Below are 22073 nucleotides of genomic sequence, written 5' to 3' on the forward strand. Positions count from 1 at the left end.
CATATGGAGATCCGTATCGCGCACGGAGAGTCATGCACCGTTCTCTGTTAATTCCACCCTTAATTCTTATTTGCTTGCATTGAAATGTAAACAGGACGTCCGACAAGCTTACTGTCCGATGCCTACATAGATAATACAGTGGCCGTGTGGACAAAAGAATTGGGGCGCCACTTAGAAATATTTGTATTCATGTCTAACTTTGCACTCCCTCCGTCTTGTGCGCGGTACCAACCGCTTCTTTTCACCTGCATGAGAAAGGTTCATATAGAGATCCGTATCGCGCACAGAGAGTCACACACTGCTCTCCATTCATTCCACTGCTTAATTCTTATTTGCCTGCATTGAAACGTAAACAGGACATCCAACAAGCTCACGGTCCGACGCCTACATAGATAACACAGCGGCTGTATGAACAAAAGTATTGGGACGCCACTTCTAATATTTGTATTCATGTCTAACTTTGCACCCCCTCTGTCTTGTGCGGACCGTGTAGTACCGACCGCTTCTTTTCACTTGCATGAGGGGGGTTCACATGGAGATCCGTATTGTGCACAGAACGATCTCCATTATCCCCTGTCTCTGTGCAGCACCATCGATCAGCCAGCAGAGGTCATAATTGCAGCAGTTTTAAGGAATCCCAACAAACTGCCCGCCCTCCCTCCCTGCCTCGGATGAGCCAATCATTGTCCAGGTAGGCACCCAGCTGGCCAATAGCAGAGCTGAGATTTGAACTCACAAGCAGAAAAATATGAATATTAATATATGAATTAGTTTTTTGTCTGTTTTCTGCGGAAGTTCTTCATGAACCTCGAGCGCTTTTATCCCAGCTCTGTAGTAAAACCACCTTCTGCATTTCGCACCCTCGCACTTAGCCCCAAAGCAAGCCGAGCGGTAAGATCTGTGTGTGAGAAAACGTTCCTGCTGTCACGAAAGCTTTTAAAACAGCAAACGACTTTAATATCCGGCAAATCCTGCGAGCACATTTCATCCCGAACCTGCCACTCCCATCTGATGCCTGGATGTTTTTTCTTTTTGGGCATCAGGTGCACAGCTCAGGCTCCTGGATGAGAGCCCAGACCGAGCAGGATGTTGGAGAAGCGCGTGGGCATCTGTACCTGTGACAGCTCCCAGCACGAGGCGTCAGAGCTGGATGCGCTCCAAGAGGCTTCCCCCTGGGTGCACATTCCACCCCAAAAATCTCACCTGCACCCCTATCAGCAGCCTGAGCCTCAGAGACGGCGGTCAGAAGTGGCTCTGACGGATCCAACTGTGACTGTGTGTTTTTGAAAAAAGGTGAATAAATTAAATATATTGAATAAATCCTACACTACTAACTTTGTGGCAACAGTTTGGGGAGTGTCGAGGAACTCCAGTGACCCCAACCTGACCTCAACCCCATGTTAATATTTGGGATAAACAGGATAAAATTGGGATAAAATTTTGTCAAATTTTTAGAATGCTAATTGTGAGGTGCTTTTTCCCAAATTCCCAATCCAAAGTCACCTAGGGCTAAAGGCTTTGCTCAAAGGCCCATATATATATATATATATATATATATATATATATATACACCAATCAGCCATAACATTAAAACCACCTCCTTGTTTCTACAATCACTGTCCATTTTATCAGCTCCACTTACCATAAAGAAGCACTTTGTAGTTCTACAATTACTGACTGTAGTCCATCTGTTTCTCTGCATGCTTTGTTACCCCCTTTCACGCTGTTCTTTAATGGTCAGGACCCCAACAGGACCACCCGAGAGCAGGTATTATTTAGGTGGTGGATCATTCTCAGCACTGCTGTGACACTGACATGGTGGTGGTGTGTTAGTGTGTGTTGTGCTGGTATGAGTGGATCAGAGTTTTTAAACACCTCACTGTCACTGCTGGACTGAGAATCGTCCACCAACCAAAAATATCCAGCCAACAGCGCCCCGTGGGCAGCGTCCTGTGCCCACTGATGAAGGTCTAGAAGATGACCGACTCAAACAGCAGCAATAGATGAGCGATCGTCTCTGACTTTACATCTACAAGGTGGACCAACTAGGTAGGAGTGTCTAATAGAGTGGACAGTGAGTGGACACGGTGTTTAAAAACTCCAGCAGCGCTGCTGTGTCTGATCCACTCATACCAGCACAACACACACTAACACACCACCACCATGTCAGTGCCACGGCAGTGCTGAGAATGATCCACCACCTAAATAATACCTGCTCTGTGGTGGTCCTGTGGGGGTCCTGACCATTGAAGAACAGCATGAAAGGGGGTAACAAAGCATGCAGAGAAACATATGGACCACAGTCAGTAATTGTAGAACTACAAAGTGCTTCTATATGGTAAGTGGAGCTAATAAAATGGACAGTGAGTGTAGAAACAAGGAGGTGGTTTTAATGTTATGGATCTTAGCAGGGTTCCACTGTTCCTCCTTGCACTAAACATGATTATTACATTTAGTCATTATGATGGTTCTTTTTTCGGACTTGAACCATCAAGCTTCGTATGAATCCCCCAGAACCCTGATCACCGAGGTACTGCAGCACTCTGATCCTACGAGCCAGTAATTACGGTAAATCTTACCAGATTGGAGGCTCCTCGGACCGTCTCCGGGTTGAGCATGACGATCTCGGTGGTCACGTGACCCTCCACCGTCTCCGTCATCTGCTCCACCGTACAGTTAATCGACGGGTCTTTGATCTTGAACCAGTTGTCGGCGTACCAGCCAATCAGGAACCAGACGTGCTTCTTTCCGTACAGCTTCTCCTTATAGACCTACAGAGAGAATCAGACAGAATATGGTTTGGCACTTACGTATATTGGTCAAGAAAGGGTCGGTTGATGTTCCGATTCATTCCAAAAGGGTGAGAGACCGACCTCACAGAAGACTTTACGCGCCTCCGTCTCGTAGAACAAACCCACGATGATCCGAGCGTCCTGCCGCTGTGGGAAGAGCCGGAGAAATAATACACACCATTAAAAATCAATTCCACTGATATACAGATGTATCCACTTCCCTGATCTAATTTCCTCTCTACTCCTGACCGAGGAGTGCCGTCCCTAACACGCCCCCTCCGTCACATGCGCAGTCCGTGTAGCTTCTTATAGGTTTTTAGTATGAAAACACAGACAAATTTTCTGAGAATTATGGTCAGGGCTGCGATGGGTCCGGGTCCTAGGTGGAACACAGGAACAGCCTGGACATCGCAAGGCTTCGGCCACCAATCCAGACATAACCAATCATGTCTGTCCGAGCTGCCCAGGAACCTTTATCTGCCAATCAGGGTCCTTTAAAGACCCCACCCACATAGTCTGGTCATCCAGTCCTATCAGACACAGTAGCCAATTAGAATCTGCTGCAGGCACTGCCAATTATGCCCACTAGAAGGCGCCCACCCGACCGGTGGCAATGCCAAGTTTCGAATCTCAGCGCTGGTGTGCCAGTGGAATATCCAGCTGTGCCACCTGGGCGTCTCATTAAAGAATAACCGATCGTGTCTGTCCGAGCTGTTATAGCACCACTTATATCTGAACCCCAATCTCCTCGAGCGCCGGTGGGTTAGCGTAACAGATCGCCGGGGCATCCGAGCGCCCCGCTGCACTCGTTACATTCTCATTTATTGATCGGCGCTTTTCCTCCGTTTCTCACTCATCTGTAAACGATCATTCAGATGCACCTCAGAGCTGGAGACTGAAATACACGGGATTTTAAATGTCAGTCGTCAAAAATGGCTGTAATTACTTTACCGGCATTATGTGGGCACGTAAACGGACATTTTTAAAAGCTCGGCTGTAGTCTCAAATTAAAAGCTAAATCCAGATAGAAAATTGACCTGCAGATCAGAAGGAAGTGCTCTGACCTTCAGCAGAGGAAAACTGAGAGACAAAATAAAGCCGTTAAAATGTCAGATTTATACAGTCTCTGATCAGCACATGGTGGGTAGCGAGAAGAAGAAGGTCCTGGGTTTGATTCCCAGGTGAAGCGATCCAGGTCCTTTCTGTGTGGAGTTTGCATGTTATTGGGTTTCCTCCGGGTGCTCCGGTCTCCTCCCACAGTCCAAAGACATGCAGTCAGGTTAACTGGAGACTTGGAGACTAGGTGTGTGTGTCCTGTGATGGACTGGTGACCTGTCTGAAGTGTTTCCAACCTTTCGCCCAGTGAATTGAACAAAGCAGTAGTAAAACAGACAGAATGAATGATTAGCTCATTTTCAGATGTTTTTTTTGTCCAATTATATTGGAATATGACTAAGTAGTAATTAATGATATATTAATACTTCTAGTGGGCGGCATGGTGGCTTAGTGGGTAGCACTGTCGCCTCACAGCAAGAAGGTCCTGGGTTCGATCCCCAGGCGGGGCGGTCCGGGTCCTTTCTGTGCAGAGTTCGCATGTTCTCCCCGTGTCTGTGTGGGTTTCCCCACCCACATGGGGTGAATAACACTGATCCACTCATGGGTGGTTTGTTCTTCCCTCATTTACACTAGAAGTATTTCTCACTCACTTTCTTAACCGCTTATCCAATCAGGGTCGCAGGGGGGTGCTGGAGCCTATCCAAGCTTTTCAATGGGCGCAAGGCACACAGTAACACCCTGGACGGGGCGCCAGTCCACTGCAGGGCAGACACACCTATGCACCCATTCACCTATAGGGCAATTCAGTGTCTCCAATTGTGGGAGGAAACCGGAGCTCCCGGAGGAAACCCACACGGGGAGAACATGCGAACTCTGCACAGAAAGGACCCGGACCGCCCCGCCTGGGGATCGAACCCAGGACCTTCTTGCTGTGAGGCGACAGTGCTACCCACTAAGCCACCATGCCGCCCACTAGAAGTATTAATATATCATTAATTACTACTTAGTCATATTCCAATATTCCAAGAATGCTGCTACAATGGAATGTTACTGGAGAGTCGTGTACGTGACAAGAAGTGCGTCCAGTACATTTTATGACGTCCAAAACCCAGTTCTAGCTGGTTTAGACCAGTTTCTATGTTCCGCTGTCCTACAAGCTCACTGATGGGAGTATAAAGGATGATTATTTTCTTTCCTTCTTATCACACTCTCCGAGTTTCTATGTGAGACTCTGTCAGTACGATTCCTCTCTACAGACAAGAATAAAACTTTTTTCTACTCGTAATCCGTCTCTGAGGTTTTTCATTAAAGGTTTTTCCACCACAATGGATTTTCTGCTGAAAACACAAAATAAATTTGCCCCTAGTGGGTGCACAACAGCCCAACTATAATGAACAATTCTGCATGTTACAGCGTCGATGCCAGTCGTCTCTGTGAACCCGTGGGCCACGTATCGATGTTCTCACGGTCCCGCTTTATTCCAGGTTACCATGGTACCTCCTGCGATAGCCAATTAATCCGGCGTGCCAGAAGTGGGCCGGCTGGCGCAGCAGAGTGTAGCTGCCAGCGAGCGGGAACGGCGAGGGATGAGACTCCCCGAAGAGGCCGGAGGCTAGATCGGGATCGGATACATGATCCAATTAGGACAATTTCCTTCAAAAATAAAAACCACACACGTCTGAAAGGAAAGCCGGTGGTATCTGTCAGAGAGCCGGGGATCAGTGGTCATGACAAGGTAGTCTGAGGGTGCTGTTCGCTCTGTGGGTTTGCAGTGGTTGTGTATTGATCTGTGGGTCTGTGGGTCTCGGGCTGAGTGGAGGAACTTATGTGTGACTGAACAGAAAAACGCTGGAGGCTAGAGGTGCTACAGATGTGCTCTCTTACAACCATTTTATTCATTTATTTATTTATAATTTTTTACAATCTCTCCACTCCCCTATATATACTGTATATACACCGATCAGCCATAACCACCTCCTTGTTTCTACACTCACTGTCCATTTTATTACCTGCTCTGTGGGGGTCCTGTGGGGGTCCTGACCATTGAAGAACAGGGTGAAAGGGGGCTAACAAAGCATGCAGAGAAACAGATAGACTACAGTCAGTAATTGTAGAACTACAAAGTGCTTCTATATGGTAAGTGGAGCTGATAAAATGGACAGTGAGTGTAGAAACAAGAAGGTGGTGTATATTAATACTGTATATATAAAAAACACAACCTAGTAGTGCGCACTGCATTTAATAGGTCGGATGAGGTTTCGCTTATTTGGCGCTGCAAGAGCGACACCCAGTGTCTGGTCAAGGTGCCTGCACAAGTGGTGGAAGATTACTGCATTATAGCGTGTTCCTCTATTATAACGTGTTACAGCTGTGTGAAGGAATCCGCTGCTGGCTGGTAAAAAGAAGAACTTCACGGCTTTACGCATGCTAGTCTCTGGCTCATCAGATTTTGCATGTGTATATCTAGTCATATCCAACTACCCGATCCTGTTCCACTTGTACTGCTGATGACCCCTACTGACCAAGGAGCGCCATAACCAACGCACTCCTCCTCCGTTTTTCACCTGCACCAGCTGGATACATATGGAGATATGTATCGTACACAGAGAGTCACGCACTGATCTCCATTATTCCCCGTCTCTGTGCAGCACCATCGACCAGCCAGCAGAGGTCTTAACTGCAGCAGTTATGATGAATCACTATAGCTGTAATTGTCTAATAATTGTTCGAGCAGGCGTCCAGTGATACTGTTAAATATTTAATATATTTAAAACACCCCACCAAGCAAAGCAAACAAGTATCGGGGAACAAAATGCAGGATAATAATAGATAAAAAATAATAGAGATGTTAAAGAGAAAAGGACAAGAGAAGAAGTGAATTATTAAAACACAACAGTAAAAGAGTAAAAAAGAGGAACAGTGAAGGTACCTTGAGGTTTTTAACGGCGACAGCAGGGTCGGTGAGGAAGCTCTGCCTCACACTGATCTCTATTCCTGCCTCCTTCACCCTCTGCTCCAGATCATCCAGAGTCTGAAAGATTGGGGAAAAAAAGATGACAGAAAATGAAGGAACGAAAGGAGATATTTTATATGTGGACACCACCTTAAGCATTTGCATTAAAGCATTGTATAAAATTAATCACATGCTTCCAACATTTAGGCAACAGTTTAACATCACAGTGTCTAGTAACGTAGACACTCGTGCTACTCACTGAAGTGAAGACCTCGGTGGTCTGCTGGATGGTAGCGATCTTGGTCCACTTCCACTTCTGGAAGAGCTGGACGCGGGTGGGGTTGTGCAGCGTGGCGGACGGGTGGGTGCGGAAGAACGTGGGGAAGCGCTGACGGTTGGACAGGGCCGGTGAGCTGGAACCGTACGAGAGCTACAGAGACGAGGAGAAAACACAGGGGTACAGATGTACCGACGCAAAACGTCACTCTGATATCCAAAAATATCAAGCCGTGTGATGTTTGGGAGTAAGACTGAAATAATGTAAATCATAACAGCGGGTGGTGATTTTATTTTAATTCTCTTAAACCTCTTAAACCTCTGCTTAACCGACAAATATACACCAACCAGGCATAACATTATGAGCACTGAGAGGTGAAGTGAATAACACTGATTATCTCTTCATCACGGCACCTGTTAGTGTGTGTGTGTGTGTGGGGAGGGAGTGAAAATTTGATCCTCAAAGTTGACATTAGAAGCCAGAAAAATCGGCGAACGTGAGGATTTGAGCGAGTTTGACGAGGGCCAAATTGTGATGGCTAGACGACTGGGTCAGAGCATCTCCAAAATTGAAGCTCTTGTGGGGTGTGTCCCGGTCTGCAGTGGTCAGTATCTATCAAAAGTGGTCCAAGGAAGGTACAGTGGTAAACCGGGGACAGGGTCATGGGCGGCCAAGGCTCATTGATGCACGTGTGGTCCGATCCAACAGACGAGCTACTGTAGCTCAAACTGCTGAAGAATCTAATGCTGGTTCTGATACAAAGGTGTCAGAATACACAGCGCATCACAGTTTGTTGGGTATGGGGCAGCAAAAGGAGGACCAACACAATATTTGGAACGTGGTCATAATGTTATGCCTGATCTGTGTATAAAGTAGTCCATGACGATGTTAAGCTTTTAACTATCTGATTTAATTCTGTGTTACTATTATTAAATAACTGATAGAATTAATTTCCACCTATAAGAGGATGACGTTCTTGACTCAAGATCTGATCTTCCTCAAAACTTCTCCTCTAGGATCTCTGACAGGCATTTCTGTATATTCCTAATGGAACCCCACATCAACACAAGCTAAAATAAGCTTTTGTGGTTCTGTTCTTGTGTTTCGAGGCCGCGATTTACTGCACATTTTTGTTTTGCAATGAAAACAAAGCTTTATTAAATACTGAACATTGAACAATATGAATACAAATAAAGCCTCGTAATAGTCTGGGAGCGGAGGATTTAAGGTGGGGGGATTTGGTCAGGTGAATACGGTCTCTGTGCTTTAATGATTAAGGTAAATCCAGAGACGAGGTAGAAAATCAGAAGAATTATTGATAGCAGGAGCTGAAGGAGGAAATGTAAACAGCAGAGGAGTAAAGCGTGAGATAACGGCTTTGTGATTACACTCCGGTATGGAGGCTCCATGCTCAGTGCTCCTCATTCTCATTTCATCCAGTTTTACTTCACCGATACGGCTGGTTAAACGTGGGAAACTCTGCAGCAAACAGCTCAGGACCGGCGCAGGGTAATGTGGGTCACACACCGAGATCATGGTCATGCTGGCGGGGGGGGCACTGGGGTTTAAAAATAGCAGCCAGCATGAAAAATGAAGAGGCCAATTTCCGACAAAGAGAAAAGCATGGGTATGCACTTTCAGCGGAATATAAAAAGGACGGGAAATGACACAGATAAGCCCTATATTTACACCACAGAGCAAAAACCTACAAGCAGCAGATTTTTAATCAGAACTCAGGACGTTTGAGGTCAGGATGCATTTAGTAGCCGACAGGGACGTGATCTGATCACAAGCGTGCTTAATATCTCATCATCATCATCAAATCCACTGGGAATCTACACCGATCAGCCATAACATTAAAACCACCTCCTTGTTTCTACACTCACTGTCCATTTTATCAGCTCCACTTACCATATAGAAGCACTTTGTAGTTCTACAATTACTGACTGTAGTCCATCTGTTTCTCTACATGCTTTGTTAGCCCCTTTTTATGCTGTTCTTCAATGGTCAGGACCCTCACAGGACCACAACAGAGCAGGTATTATTTAGGTGGTGGATGATTCTCAGCACTGCAGTGACACTGACATGGTGGTGGTGTGTTAGTGTGTGTTGTGCTGATATGAGTGGATCAGACACAGCAGTGCTGCTGGAGTTTTTAAATACCTTGTCCACTCACTGTCCACTCTATAAGACACTCCTACCTAGTTTGTCCACCTTGTAGATGTAAAGTCAGAGACGATCGCTCATCTATTGCTGCTGATTGAGTCGGTCATCTTCTAGACCTTCATCAGTGTTCACAGGACGCTGCCCACGGGGCGCTGTTGGCTGGATATATTTTTGGTTGGTGGACTATTCTCAGTCCAGCAGTGACAGTGAGGTGTTTAAAAACTCCAGCAGCGCTGCTGTGTCTGATCCACTCATACCAGCACGACACACACTAACACACCACCACCATGTCAGTGTCACTGCAGTGCTGAGAATGATCCACCACCTAAATAATACCTGCTCTGTGGTGGTCCTGATCATTGAAGAACAGGGTGAAAGGGGGCTAAGAAAGCATGCAGAGAAACAGATGGACTACAGTCAGTAATTGTAGAACTACAAAGTGCTTCTATATAATAAGTGGAGCTGATAAAATGGACAGTGAGTGTAGAAACAAGGCGAAGGTTTTTTATACCATATAAAAGTAATCCTGTAGATATGTTGTATATGTACATACACACTTTTAATTATGGGTATTTTATATATGTTATAATCCTATATCTAAATATATCCAGGGAATACGTGTATGCTCCGTGATACTCACTACGATGAGGTTCCACATGCGCGCCGCCTCGGCCACCAGCGTGGAGACGGAGCTGCAGCCGGGCATCAGGACTATTTTGATGGGCTCCGTGTAGAGCAGGTCATACAGCAGTTTGGTCGCCTCCCCGGGGTCACACTGTAACACACAGAGAGATATTTGGATAGGACAGGAGGTGCGTATTTCAGGACTCGGCGTGAGTCTATTCGGCGCAAGGCATGAGGCCGTGCGTAAATGAACCACGCGCAAATAAAGCGTTTCTCAGCGGCGGCGGCGGTACTGGAACCTTGTCGGAAGAGTCGCGCTGCGAGATCTATTCAGCACTTTTATTTAATACAGTCTCACACTGAGAACGAACACATACAGGTCACAGACAAGTGAGAGCAAAACAGAAAGACCTGAAGTCAATTACTCGTAAAAACAGTGGGAAAGAAAACAGAGGTGCGGGTGGTAGAGCTGGTACCACACAGGAACACGGTTTTCATGTTTTCTTCATCGACATGGTTTTCCACCAGGTACTCCCATTTCCTTACATCTTTCAGAAACAATGTAAAGGTAAATTGTCTCCAAATTGCCCCTGGATGTTATATATACACCGATCAGACATAACATTATGACCACCTTCCTAATATCGTGTTGGTCCATCTTTTGCTGCCAAAACAGCCCTGACCTGTCGAGGCATGGACTCCACTAGACCCCTGAAGGTGTGCTGTGGTATCTGGCACATTTACATTTACATTTTCAGCATTTAGTAGACGCTTTTATCCAAAGCGACTTACACAATGAGCTGAACATGAGATCTAGGATCCAGGGTTTGAACCCCTATGGTGCCATCGACCGGTCGGGCGTGTGTATGGACATGATTGGCAAATGTCCGATGTCTAGCTACTGGAAGGTGCACACAGTGTTTTGACCCGGCACTAATTCTGGATCTGACCGTATACTTTAGTACTGCACTGATCTCTAAAATTAGAACAGAACGTCTCCGAGTCTCAGAGGTGCAGAAAGTGTTTTTCAATTAGTACATTGGCACTATTATCATGCTAACAGCGGCCGCTGCTAAATTCATCTAAAGCGCGGTGTTGAGGAGAAATCAATATCTCATATACAGTGGCTTACGCCAGCATTGATCACAGCTTTCAGAGAGACACGGGCGGCGCTCGGCGGCCTTGAGCCCGCCACGGAGAGGGGGGCGGACTCTCCTTTATTCCCAACAATTCCAGGGACGACGGCGACTTTTATAACGCGCCGAGCCGAGCGCGACCGCCGGAAAACAATCACAACCGTGAATGCAGCCTGATTACAGAAGCTTAAAGGCTGATTTTGTTTGATTGGTGCAATCATGCAAATCGAATCACCCACATGCCCTGTAGCAACACACTCCTCTTCACTTAACCATGTCTGATCCCCCCCCCCACACACACACACACACCACCCCGATGCTTTTAATTTGAACTAAACGCATGGATACATCAGCAAATCGCTGCATTTAAAACAAAGACTGAGCGCTCGCTCGGCGAGAATGAAAAGCGTTCGCTGTAAAAGACGCAGAAACGACGCGACACCGCGGCTCGCTGAGCAGGATTAGCCACGGACGTCCGTCTCCTGTACGCCAAATTAAACCAACATTCCTGCTGGCACGCTGGCACAGATCATGCTAGGTGAGGATACACACAAGTGACCGCGAGCTTGTCCCATTCCAGAGCCGTGAGCTGGTAGTTTTTAAGCATTTACGGCTGTGTACCAATCCAATAACGACATATTAGTACACAACCGTCACTATTGTCACTAAGATTTAATATTCAGCACATCATTTAATCTCAATCTCACTCACAAACACACAAGCAGTGCAAATTAGCATGTGTTTATTATTATTTATATACCACACAAAAGGTTTCAACTGGTTCTACTATTAAACACTCTGTACTATTCTGTCTGTCTCTTTCTGTCTGTTTGTCTGTCTGTCTTTAATTCTTTCTTGCTTGCTTTCTTTCTTTCTGTCTGTCTGTCTGTCTTTCTGTCTGTCTGTGTTTGTTTCTGTCTGTCTGTCTTTCTTTATTTCTGTCTGTCTGTCTGTATTTCTTTCTTTTTGTCTTTCTTTCTTTCTGTCTGTCTGTCTGTCTGTATTTCTTTCTTTTTGTCTTGTCTGTCTGTCTGTCTTTCATTCCGTCTTTTTCCGTCTGTGTTTAATTCTTTTTTTCTGTCTGTCTTTCTTTCTGTCTGTCTTGTCTGTTTGTCTGTCTTTCTTTCCATCTTTTGTTTTCTTTCTTTCTGTCTGTCTTTCTGTCTGTCTTTCTGTCTGTCTGTCTGTGTTTCTATCTGTCTGTCTGTGTTTAATTCTTTCTTTCTGTCTTTCTTTCTTTCCATCTTTTGTTTTCTTTCTTTCTGTCTGTCTGTCTGTCTGTCTTTCTGTCTGTCTGTCTTTCTTTCTGTCTGTTTAATTCTTTCTTTCTTTTTTTCTTTCTTTCTTTCTGTCGTCTGTCTGTCTGTCTTTCTTTCCGTCTTTCGTTTTCTTTCTTTCTTTCTGTCTGTTTGTCTGTCTGTCTGTTTAATTCTTTCTTGCTTGCTTTATTTCTTTCTGTCTGTCTGTTTCTTTTTTCTTTCTGTCTGTCTGTCTGTCTGTCTGTCTGTCTGTCTGTCTGTCTGTCTGTGTTTCTTCCTTTTTTTCTTTTGCACGTCCTCTCTCTCTTGGTGTGCGACTCTCTATCTTTCTTTCTGTCTTTCGTGCTTTCTTTCTTTCTGTCTTTTGCACGTCCTCTCTCTCTCGGTGCGTGGATCTCTGCTCATCCTCTGGTGTTTGCTGTACTGGATCAGGACCGTCAGCAGAATTTTGGCCTCTTTTCTCTCTGAATCTCTCATCGCGTCTCTCTCGTTCTCTCGTCCTGAGGGAAGTCGAGCTTCAGGCTCAGATGCTCCTCGCTGCAGCTGGGTCCCGTTGTGCCAAATCAACTGAGAGAGCTAAAAAAAAAATATTCCTGCATGGCACCCTGGGTAATTTTTCAGCAGGTTTAAGTAAGGGATTGGATGTTTCAGTGCTTTTGAGCCCCACGCTGGATGAGGAGGTTGAGATTAAAAAATGATATCTAATATTTTTACAGTGTGTTGGTTCAGTTCACTTAACTGCTGAATGAACGACTGGAGAACTAAAATCCAGATATTACGTAAAAACACAATGCGTAAAAGCTTGAGATATAAATTCTCCTTTTAATATAAACATGCAGGAAAATCTTTATCTCTCCATATACACTACATGGTCAAAAGTATTAGGACACCTGATCCTTGATCTTGAGCTTGCTGGACGTCCCATTTTAAGAACTAATGCTATTAATATATAGTGATCTTTCCAGCTAGAACAACATCCGCTTTTTTAAGAAGGCTTCTAACTTTAAAGGCTTTATAGTTTGCCTGTGGGAATTTGTGGCCCTTCAGTCAAAAGATGACAGCATTTGTATGGCTCTGTACGAATGATTTGTATTCAGAAAAGTGATTGTAAACAAATATGTATTCTTTGGGGGTGGGGGGGGGGGGTAAATACTTTTGCCCAGATATATGTATTTGGTATAGATGTGAATACTCTTGCTTAAATATGTGATTGTGTGCAAGCAAGTATGTATTCTGCGGGAGGAAACTGGAGCTCCAGAGAAAACCCATACAGACACAGGGAGAACATGCAAACTCCACACAGAAAGGACCCAGGGGAATCAATCCCATGCCCTTTGTGCTACGAGGCGACAGCACTACTCACCGCACAACACCATCATTAAACCCTTCTAGTCATCAAATAAATTAGATGATCATAAATGGCCTTAAAGTGGTTAAACATTTAGTAGTCTGTGCGGCTTTCCTCCGAGTGTCCGTATATTTATGGTTATGGTAATGCGGCTAATGCATGGCCTTTCGGGCTCCCTTTATCTGCCTTGCTTTCTTTGGCAGGCCAGGCGGGTCAGTAAACAGGGGTAATAAAGCCACTAATGGCTTGGCACCATTTGCAGTCTGGGCGACTCGCTGATCTGGCACTAAATTTGGAGGAAATCAGATTTTGCAGACCAGTGAAGTGCTGGAACCCTTCTCACGAACCCTCGCCCTCACTGAGAGGGGGCACTGCCGGCGCCAACTGAACCTCCGCTGCTTGGTTTGCCTCCTAATAGCACGTGGTGTTTAGACTGTTTCACCTGACCAAAAGTCAAAAGTATTTGTTTTGCTAAATTTAGAGGTGCAGGCAGACAACTTTCCAAGATACAATCTCACGCATGGATACACAAACATCGGCAGTAAAATGGTCCGTAATAACAACTAGAGAGGTGTGATTGCAGCTCAGCAGTGGTAGAGTATGTGGTGGGCAGAAGACTTTTATTCGAATCTGTGATTGCGTGTAAGCAAAAATGTATTGGGGGGGGGGGGGGGGTGAATACCTTTGCTCAGATATGTGATTGTGTGTAAGCAAATATGTATTTCATTGGGGTGTGTATACTTTTGCTCAGATATGTGACTGTGTGTAAGCAAGCATGTACTTGATGGGAATGTGAATACCTTTGCTCAGATATGTGATTGTGTGTATGCAAGTATGTATTCTGTGGGGTGTGAATACTTTTGCTCAGTGGGGTGTGAATACTTTTGCTCAGATATGTGATTGTGTGTATGCAAGCATGTATTCTGTGGGGGTGTAAATACATTTGCTCAGATATGTGATCGTGTGTAAGTCCTGGAGCTGCTTTGATGGATGAAACCCTTCAGTTCCAGTAACATTTTTAATCCAGTTCAGGAACTTTGCTCTTTCATCACGGTGATTCGCCCTGGTCTCCTCTGCTGGGTCGACTCAGACTCAGAAGAACTTGATTGTACAGCGCTGCGCTGGTGCACCAGAGCTTTGACCTCAACCCTGTCCAGCACTTCTGGGATGGACTGCAACAATCCAGACCTGCATTATTACAGCAGTGACCTCAGCGCTGCTCCTGTGGTTCAATGAAAGTAAAAAATTTCTGAAGTACAAAAACGCTTCCCAGAAACGTGAAGACTGTTATTGCAGCAACGGGGAACCAGTCAGAGAACCAGTGGAACATAAAGGCTCAAACTTCTGGTCATGTAGGGTCAGTGATTAGAGGTTTATCTCAGTATGTCTGATTATAGGACTGTGTGAGTCAATACAGGTGAATCAACTTTACTTAACACTGGAGTAATCAGACAGCTGCTGCAACTCAATTCATTCATTCATCTATTCATCCATTCATCTATGCATTCATTCATTCATCTAGTCATTTATTCATTTAATCATTAATTTATTTATTAATTCATTCATCAGTTCATTAATTTACGCATTCGGCTATTCACTTATTCATTCATCAATTCATTCATTCATTCATTTATTTATTCATTTACTCATCCATTTTTTCATTTATATCCTTCATTCATTTTTCTATTAATTCGTATAACACGTATTCATCCATTCATTTATTCATTCATCCATTCTTTTATTTGTATCCATTCATTCATTCATCTATTTACCTATTCATATATTCATTCATTCATTCATCTATTTATTCATTCATTTATTCATTCATTTATTAATTCAATCATCCACTTACTCATCCATTCATTTATTCATTCATTCATCTAGTCATTTATTCAATTATTCATTTAATAATTAATTTATTAATCAATTCTTTTATTTATGCATCAGCTATTCATGTATTTATTCCTTCCTTCATTCATTTATACATTTATTCATTTATTTATTCATTCATTCATTCCTTCATACATTCATTCATCCATCAATTTATTCACTCAATTATTCATCCACCCATTCACTCCATCATTCATCTACTCACTCACACACTCACTCACGCCCTCATTCACTCACTCATTCACTAACTCACTCATTCACTTACTCATTCACTCACTCACTCATTCACTCACTCCATCATTCACTCACTCATTCACTCACTCCATCATTCACTTACTCATTCACTCACTCACTCATTCACTCACTCCATCATTCACTCACTCACTCCATCATTCACTTACTCATTCACTCACTCATTCACTCACTCACTCACTCATTCACTCACTCCATCATTCACTTATTCATTCACTCACTCATTCACTCACTCACTCACTCACTCACTCCATCATTCACTTACTCATTCACTCACTCATTCATTCACTCATTCACTAACTCACTCATTCACTTACTCATTCACTCACTCACTCATTCACTCACTCCATCATTCACTCACTCATTCACTCACTCCATCATTCACTTACTCATTCACTCACTCACTCATTCACTCACTCACTCATTCACTCACTCACTCCATCATTCACTTATTCATTCACTCACTCACTCACTCATTCACTCACTCACTCCATCATTCACTTATTCATTCACTTACTCATTCACTCACTCACTCATTCACTCACTCATTCACTCACTCCATCATTCACTTATTCATTCACTCACTCATTCACTCACTCACTCATTCACTCACTCCATCATTCACTTATTCATTCACTCACTCATTCATTCACTCACTCACTCACTCACTCATTCACTCACTCCATCATTCACTCACTCCATCATTCACTCACTCATTCACTCACTCCATCATTCACTTACTCATTCACTCACTCACTCACTCACTCACTCACTCACACACTCCATCATTCACTCACTCACTCACGCACTCACTCACTCACTCACACCTAAGGAGCAAATCAGAATTGCCAATGCACCTTTTTATGAGGTGAGAGGAAACCTGTATTAATACAGACAGAACAAACCACACACAGTGGAGTAAAAGTGAGGATCAATTCTGGCTTCCTGAAGCTGTGCAGGACCAACACTACCTGCTGCACTACAGGGTCACACTTTATTTCTCGTTTAATGCTCCCATCATTGCTGAAGAGTTTGGCATGTTCTCCGTGTGTCCGTGTGGTCCGTCTCTGAGCTCCCCCAGAACAATCGCAAGATTGCATTCCTGTCTAGTGCTCCATCCCACCGCAACCCTGACCAGGACGCAGCATACGCATCTCGGTTTCTCTCTCTCGTTACGTCCTCGGCGGTGCGAATCTGTGGTGTTATGTGTTTGTTTAAACTGCAGTTGTCTGGGTAACAGTTGCCATGACGACCCGCAGCCTCCAGCATCCCCTCCTCCTCTGTGCTTTTGTAGTGGGGCTCCAATGCAGAGCCGTCTCAGCCAATCAGAGCCGAGCTCTTGGCAAAACCGAACGTACGATCACCATCGCCGAGTGCTTGATCCCGGTCAGGGAAGCGGAGGGTCCGGTGCTGGCCACAAACTTGCAACAAAACCGGGCAGTCGAAGTGGTTTAAGCGTCGACAGTCTGTCTGCAATGCTCTGCCACCTTCCCAAACTCTCACCGTGTGTGTGTGTGTGTGTGTGTGTGTTTGTGTGTGTGTTAGTTGGCATCTCGGATGCGGAGGAGGATAAAAGGTGGCAAAGAAAGACAGCAAGAGAGAAGGAGAAAGAGGAAGAACGAGCGTGGTGAGAAACGCAAGATTAATTTGAAAGAAATCTCTTTGAAGTGCACATCATCGAGAGGGAAATGCGGTGCGAATGCTAATGAAGAAATCCTCATTACTTATCTAACGATAATGAATTTCCAGCACCGTATAAAAATGCACGAACCACATGAGGACAGTTTATTAGCCGAGTGATGCTAACTAATGACAAATTAAAGCACTTTGACAAATTGAAGCAATACGCCGGCGCAATTTGTACGGCGTGCCCGATGGCCGCGTGCGTTACATAAATTATTAACACCAAACAACAAGTAAACAACGAGTACGTACGCGGCCCGATGCGCCGTCTCACAGCTGTCATAAATATTAGTGCGAGCTGTAGTAATAAATCATTTTAATATAAAACTAAACAATCACAGCTGTAAGACTCCTTCAGCACCCACTGATACCAACAACTGGAGAGGAAACAACAAGCTACAAACTTTGTTAACTCAATTATATAAAGGAAATCATATGCTTCCAACTTTTTAGGGAAGGCCCCTTCCTGTTCCAGCATGACTGCACCCTTGTGCACAAAGCACGAAACTCCAGCGTCATTGACAGTAAAATGGTTCGTAATAACAGCTAGAGAGGTGTGATTGCAGCTCAGCACTGGTAGAGTATGTGGTGGGCAGAAGACTTTTATTCGGATGTGTGATTGTGTGTATGCAAGTATGTATTTGAAATGGATGCAAATACATTTGCTTAGATATGTGATTGTGAGTATGCAGGTATGTATTCTGTGGGGTGTGAATATTTTTGCTCAGATTTGTGATTGTGTGTATGCAAGTATGTATTTGAAATGGATGCGAATACATTTGCTCAGATATGTGATTGTGTGTAAGCAAGTATGTATTTGGTGGGGATTTGAATATCTGTGCTCAGATATGTGATTGTGTGTGTGCAAGCATGTATTATATATACAGGATATATAAAGGAAATGATATGCTTCCAACTCTTTAGGGAAGGCCCCTTCCTGTTCCAGCGTCCTGCACAGAGCCCTGACCTCAGCCCCACTCAACAGCTCTGGAATGAACCGGAACATCAACTGAGGCTTTCCCGACCAGCTACACAAATGCTGAAATCTTTTGACTAGATGGGCACAAATTCCCACACACAGACAAAGTTCAAGGGCTTGTGAGAAGCCTCCTCAGAAGGCCGGTTGTTCTGGCTGTTTTTTTGTAACGGGACGTCCGTCAAGCTCACGGTCGGGTGTCCAAATACTTTTGGCTCTGCTTTGTACATCCAGTTAATTGACAAATTATTCATTAATTAAAACAATTCATTCATTTATTCATCCAAACCGAAGCTAGTGCAGGTACACCGGCAATGTTCTGAGCTGTTAAATGTTTCCTCGGGCTTCTCTGTGTTCCGTCTGTGACCTGAAATCCTCCAGCTGTAAAAAACACGATTACTTTTCGATCCCCTGATTTGTTTTGAACTCATTAAATACTAAAATAAAACGCCGGATGACTTTAGGCTGTGTGAACATTACAAGCAGCTTCCTGACGTGTTTACGACCAATCGCTTTCCAAACACGTCCAAGTGCAAAGCGTACGAGATGGATTTCAGTCTTGATATGAAGGCATGAATAAGACGGCGACGTGTTCCTGGCTGCCGAGCGGCTTTATTAATGTTTCATGCTAATGAAACCACCTGAGATCATAAAGCTTACAGGATACAAATAACTACTTTGCTTGATAAATAATGAACAGCTATCTGAGGGTAACAGTGCTGAAATGTTTCCAGATAAACGGATCACATCACAGACGTGATGAATCAGAAGGGACGATTTTATTTGTCATATACAGTGTATCACAAAAGTGAGTACACCCCTCACATTTCTGCAAATATTTTATTATATCTTTTCATGGGACAACACTATAGACATGAAACTTGGATATAACTTAGAGTGGTCAGTGTACAACTTGTATAGCAGTGTAGATTTACTGTCTTCTGAAAATAACTCAACACACAGCCATTAATGTCTAAATGGCTGGCAACATAAGTGAGTACACCCCACAGTGAACATGTCCAAATTGTGCCCAAATGTGTCGTTGTCCCTCCCTGGTGTCATGTGTCAAGGTCCCAGGTGTGAATGGGGAGCAGGGCTGTTAAATTTGGTGTTTTGGGTACAATTCTCTCATACTGGCCACTGGATATTCAACATGGCACCTCATGGCAAAGAACTCTCTGAGGATGTGAGAAATAGAATTGTTGCTCTTCACAAAGATGGCCTGGGCTATAAGAAGATTGCTAACACCCTGAAACTGAGCTACAGCATGGTGGCCAAGGTCATACAGCGGTTTTCCAGGACAGGTTCCACTCGGAACAGGCTTCGCCAGGGTCGACCAAAGAAGTTGAGTCCACCTGTTCGGCGTCATATCCAGAGGTTGGCTTTAAAAAATAGACACATGAGTGCTGCCAGCATTGCTGCAGAGGTTGAAGACGTGGGAGGTCAGCCTGTCAGTGCTCAGACCATACGCCGCACACTGCATCAACTCGGTCTGCATGGTCGTCATCCCAGAAGGAAGCTGATGCACAAGAAAGCCCGCAAACAGTTTGCTGAAGACAAGCAGTCCAAGAACATGGATTACTGGAATGCCCTGTGGTCTGACGAGACCAAGATAAACTTGTTTGGCTCAGATGGTGTCCAGCATGTGTGGCGGCGCCCTGGTGAGAAGTACCAAGACAACTGTATCTTGCCTACAGTCAAGCATGGTGGTGGTAGCATCATGGTCTTGGGCTGCATGAGTGTTGCTGGCACTGAGGAGCTGCAGTTCATTGAGGGAAACATGAATTCCAACATGTACTGTGACATTCTGAAACAGAGCATGATCCCCTCCCTTCGAAAACTGGGCCTCATGGCAGTTTTCCAACAGGATAACGACCCCAAACACAACCTCCAAGATGACAACTGCCTTGCTGAGGAAGCTGAAGGTAAAGGTGATGGACTAAACTTAATTGAGCACCTGTGGCGCATCCTCAAGTGGAAGGTGGAGGACTTCAAGGTGTCTAACATCCACCAGCTCCGTGATGTCATCATGGAGGAGTGGAAGAGGATTCCAGTAGCAACCTGTGCAGCTCTGGTGAATTCCATGCCCAGGAGGGTTAAGGCAGTGCTGGATAATAATGGTGGTCACACAAAATATTGACACTTTGGGCACAATTTGGACATGTTCACTGTGGGGTGTACTCACTTATGTTGCAGCCATTTAGACATTAATGGCTGTGTGTTGAGTTATTTTCAGAAGACAGTAAATCTACACTGCTATACAAGCTGTACACTGACTACTCTAAGTTATATCCAAGTTTTATTTCTATAGTGTTGTCCCATGAAAAGATATAATAAAATATTTGCAGAAATGTGAGGGGTGTACTCACTTTTGTGATACACTGTATACAGATACACAAAGTTTTCTTTTCTGAGCATCCCAGCTTGTTTGGAGCCATATTATGGTGGAGCAAAGAGGGTTAGGGGCCTTGATCAAGGGTCCAACAGTGGCTGCAAGGCAGAGCCAAGATTCAACCCACAACCATCCGTTCGATAAGCCAAAGCTCCATCCACTGAGCCACTACCACTCTCCTTAAATGTAGAAATCACACCAATTAAACTACCAAATTAATTCCACACCGTAAAAAACGATTAACAAAACCGTAATAAAAAATTTATATAAGTGCGCTTCATTTCAGTCAAGTTTATTCATTTATTTTCAAGCTTTACCATCGATTTATCCCAGTCAAAGTCACAATGGGTTCGGCTTTCCCGAGAACAGGATGCCAATCCATAGTGGGGTCTCAGTCACCCCCATTAAGACAAAGCCAAATATGTCTGTATGTAGACACCCGACCGGCCGATTGCACAGCTAGGGATTCAAACCCTTGATCCCAGTGGTTGTGGGCTAGCGTAATTTACTGCTGGCCTACCCAAGCATCCGTCATCTTATATGATATCCGAATTACACATATTATTATACATATACTGTATATAAATATACAACATAAGATTTTTATTACTGCACAATATGTTACTGCTTTATCACTTTATAATTTATTTATAACTGTAAAACTAACAATAATAACCACAACCACAACAACAGCTATAATAACAATATAATAACTACAACTACAACAATAATAATACTAATAACAACAATAATTATAACAATAATAATAACAACAACAATAATTTTAATAATAATAACAACAACAACAACAACAACAACAACAATAATAATAATAACATCTACAACAACAAAGCAACAATAATAATAATAACAATAATAATAATTCAAATTTATGGTGTTTTTAACAAGAAGAAAATGTGGCAACTGATTTTCTTATTCTTAAAAGCTTAAATAAATAAGGTACGTCGACACCCCCCAGATGTTTCAGCATCTGTTTTTGAGGTCTGTAAAGACGTGGTTTGTTGAGTTTGGTGAGGAAGAACTGCAGTGACACACGGAGCCCCGACCTCCACCCCACTAATCATCTTCTGTTAGAATAAATCACTGATTCTGAGCCAGAGTTTTATTTTCACCTTACATCAGTACCTGACCTCAAATACTCTTATAACCAAAGAAGCACCGAATTCCACAGACACACTCACAGAGGAACTTTTCTCCTCCAGTGTTGGTACAGGTGTGATTATATTTTTAGGAGTGGTGAACTGTACC

General features: G+C 44.0%; 1 protein-coding gene across 3 annotated transcripts in view; it reads right to left on the reverse strand.

Annotated features, from left to right (window-relative positions):
• gabbr1b (gamma-aminobutyric acid (GABA) B receptor, 1b) overlaps positions 1 to 22073 on the reverse strand; it is a 91736-nt gene that overhangs the window by 28472 nt on the left and 41191 nt on the right. For all 3 annotated transcript variants that reach the window (XM_063009839.1, XM_063009855.1, XM_063009847.1), the window contains 5 exons: positions 9885 to 10019; positions 7061 to 7231; positions 6778 to 6879; positions 2874 to 2939; positions 2580 to 2771 (listed from right to left, as the gene is read on the reverse strand). In XM_063009839.1, coding sequence (XP_062865909.1) covers positions 2580 to 2771; positions 2874 to 2939; positions 6778 to 6879; positions 7061 to 7231; positions 9885 to 10019 — 666 coding nt within the window. The remainder of the gene's footprint in view (positions 1 to 2579; positions 2772 to 2873; positions 2940 to 6777; positions 6880 to 7060; positions 7232 to 9884; positions 10020 to 22073) is intronic.

Source organism: Trichomycterus rosablanca, chromosome 2, assembly GCF_030014385.1.
Source record: "Trichomycterus rosablanca isolate fTriRos1 chromosome 2, fTriRos1.hap1, whole genome shotgun sequence".
NCBI classification, from domain to species: Eukaryota; Metazoa; Chordata; class Actinopteri; order Siluriformes; family Trichomycteridae; genus Trichomycterus; species Trichomycterus rosablanca.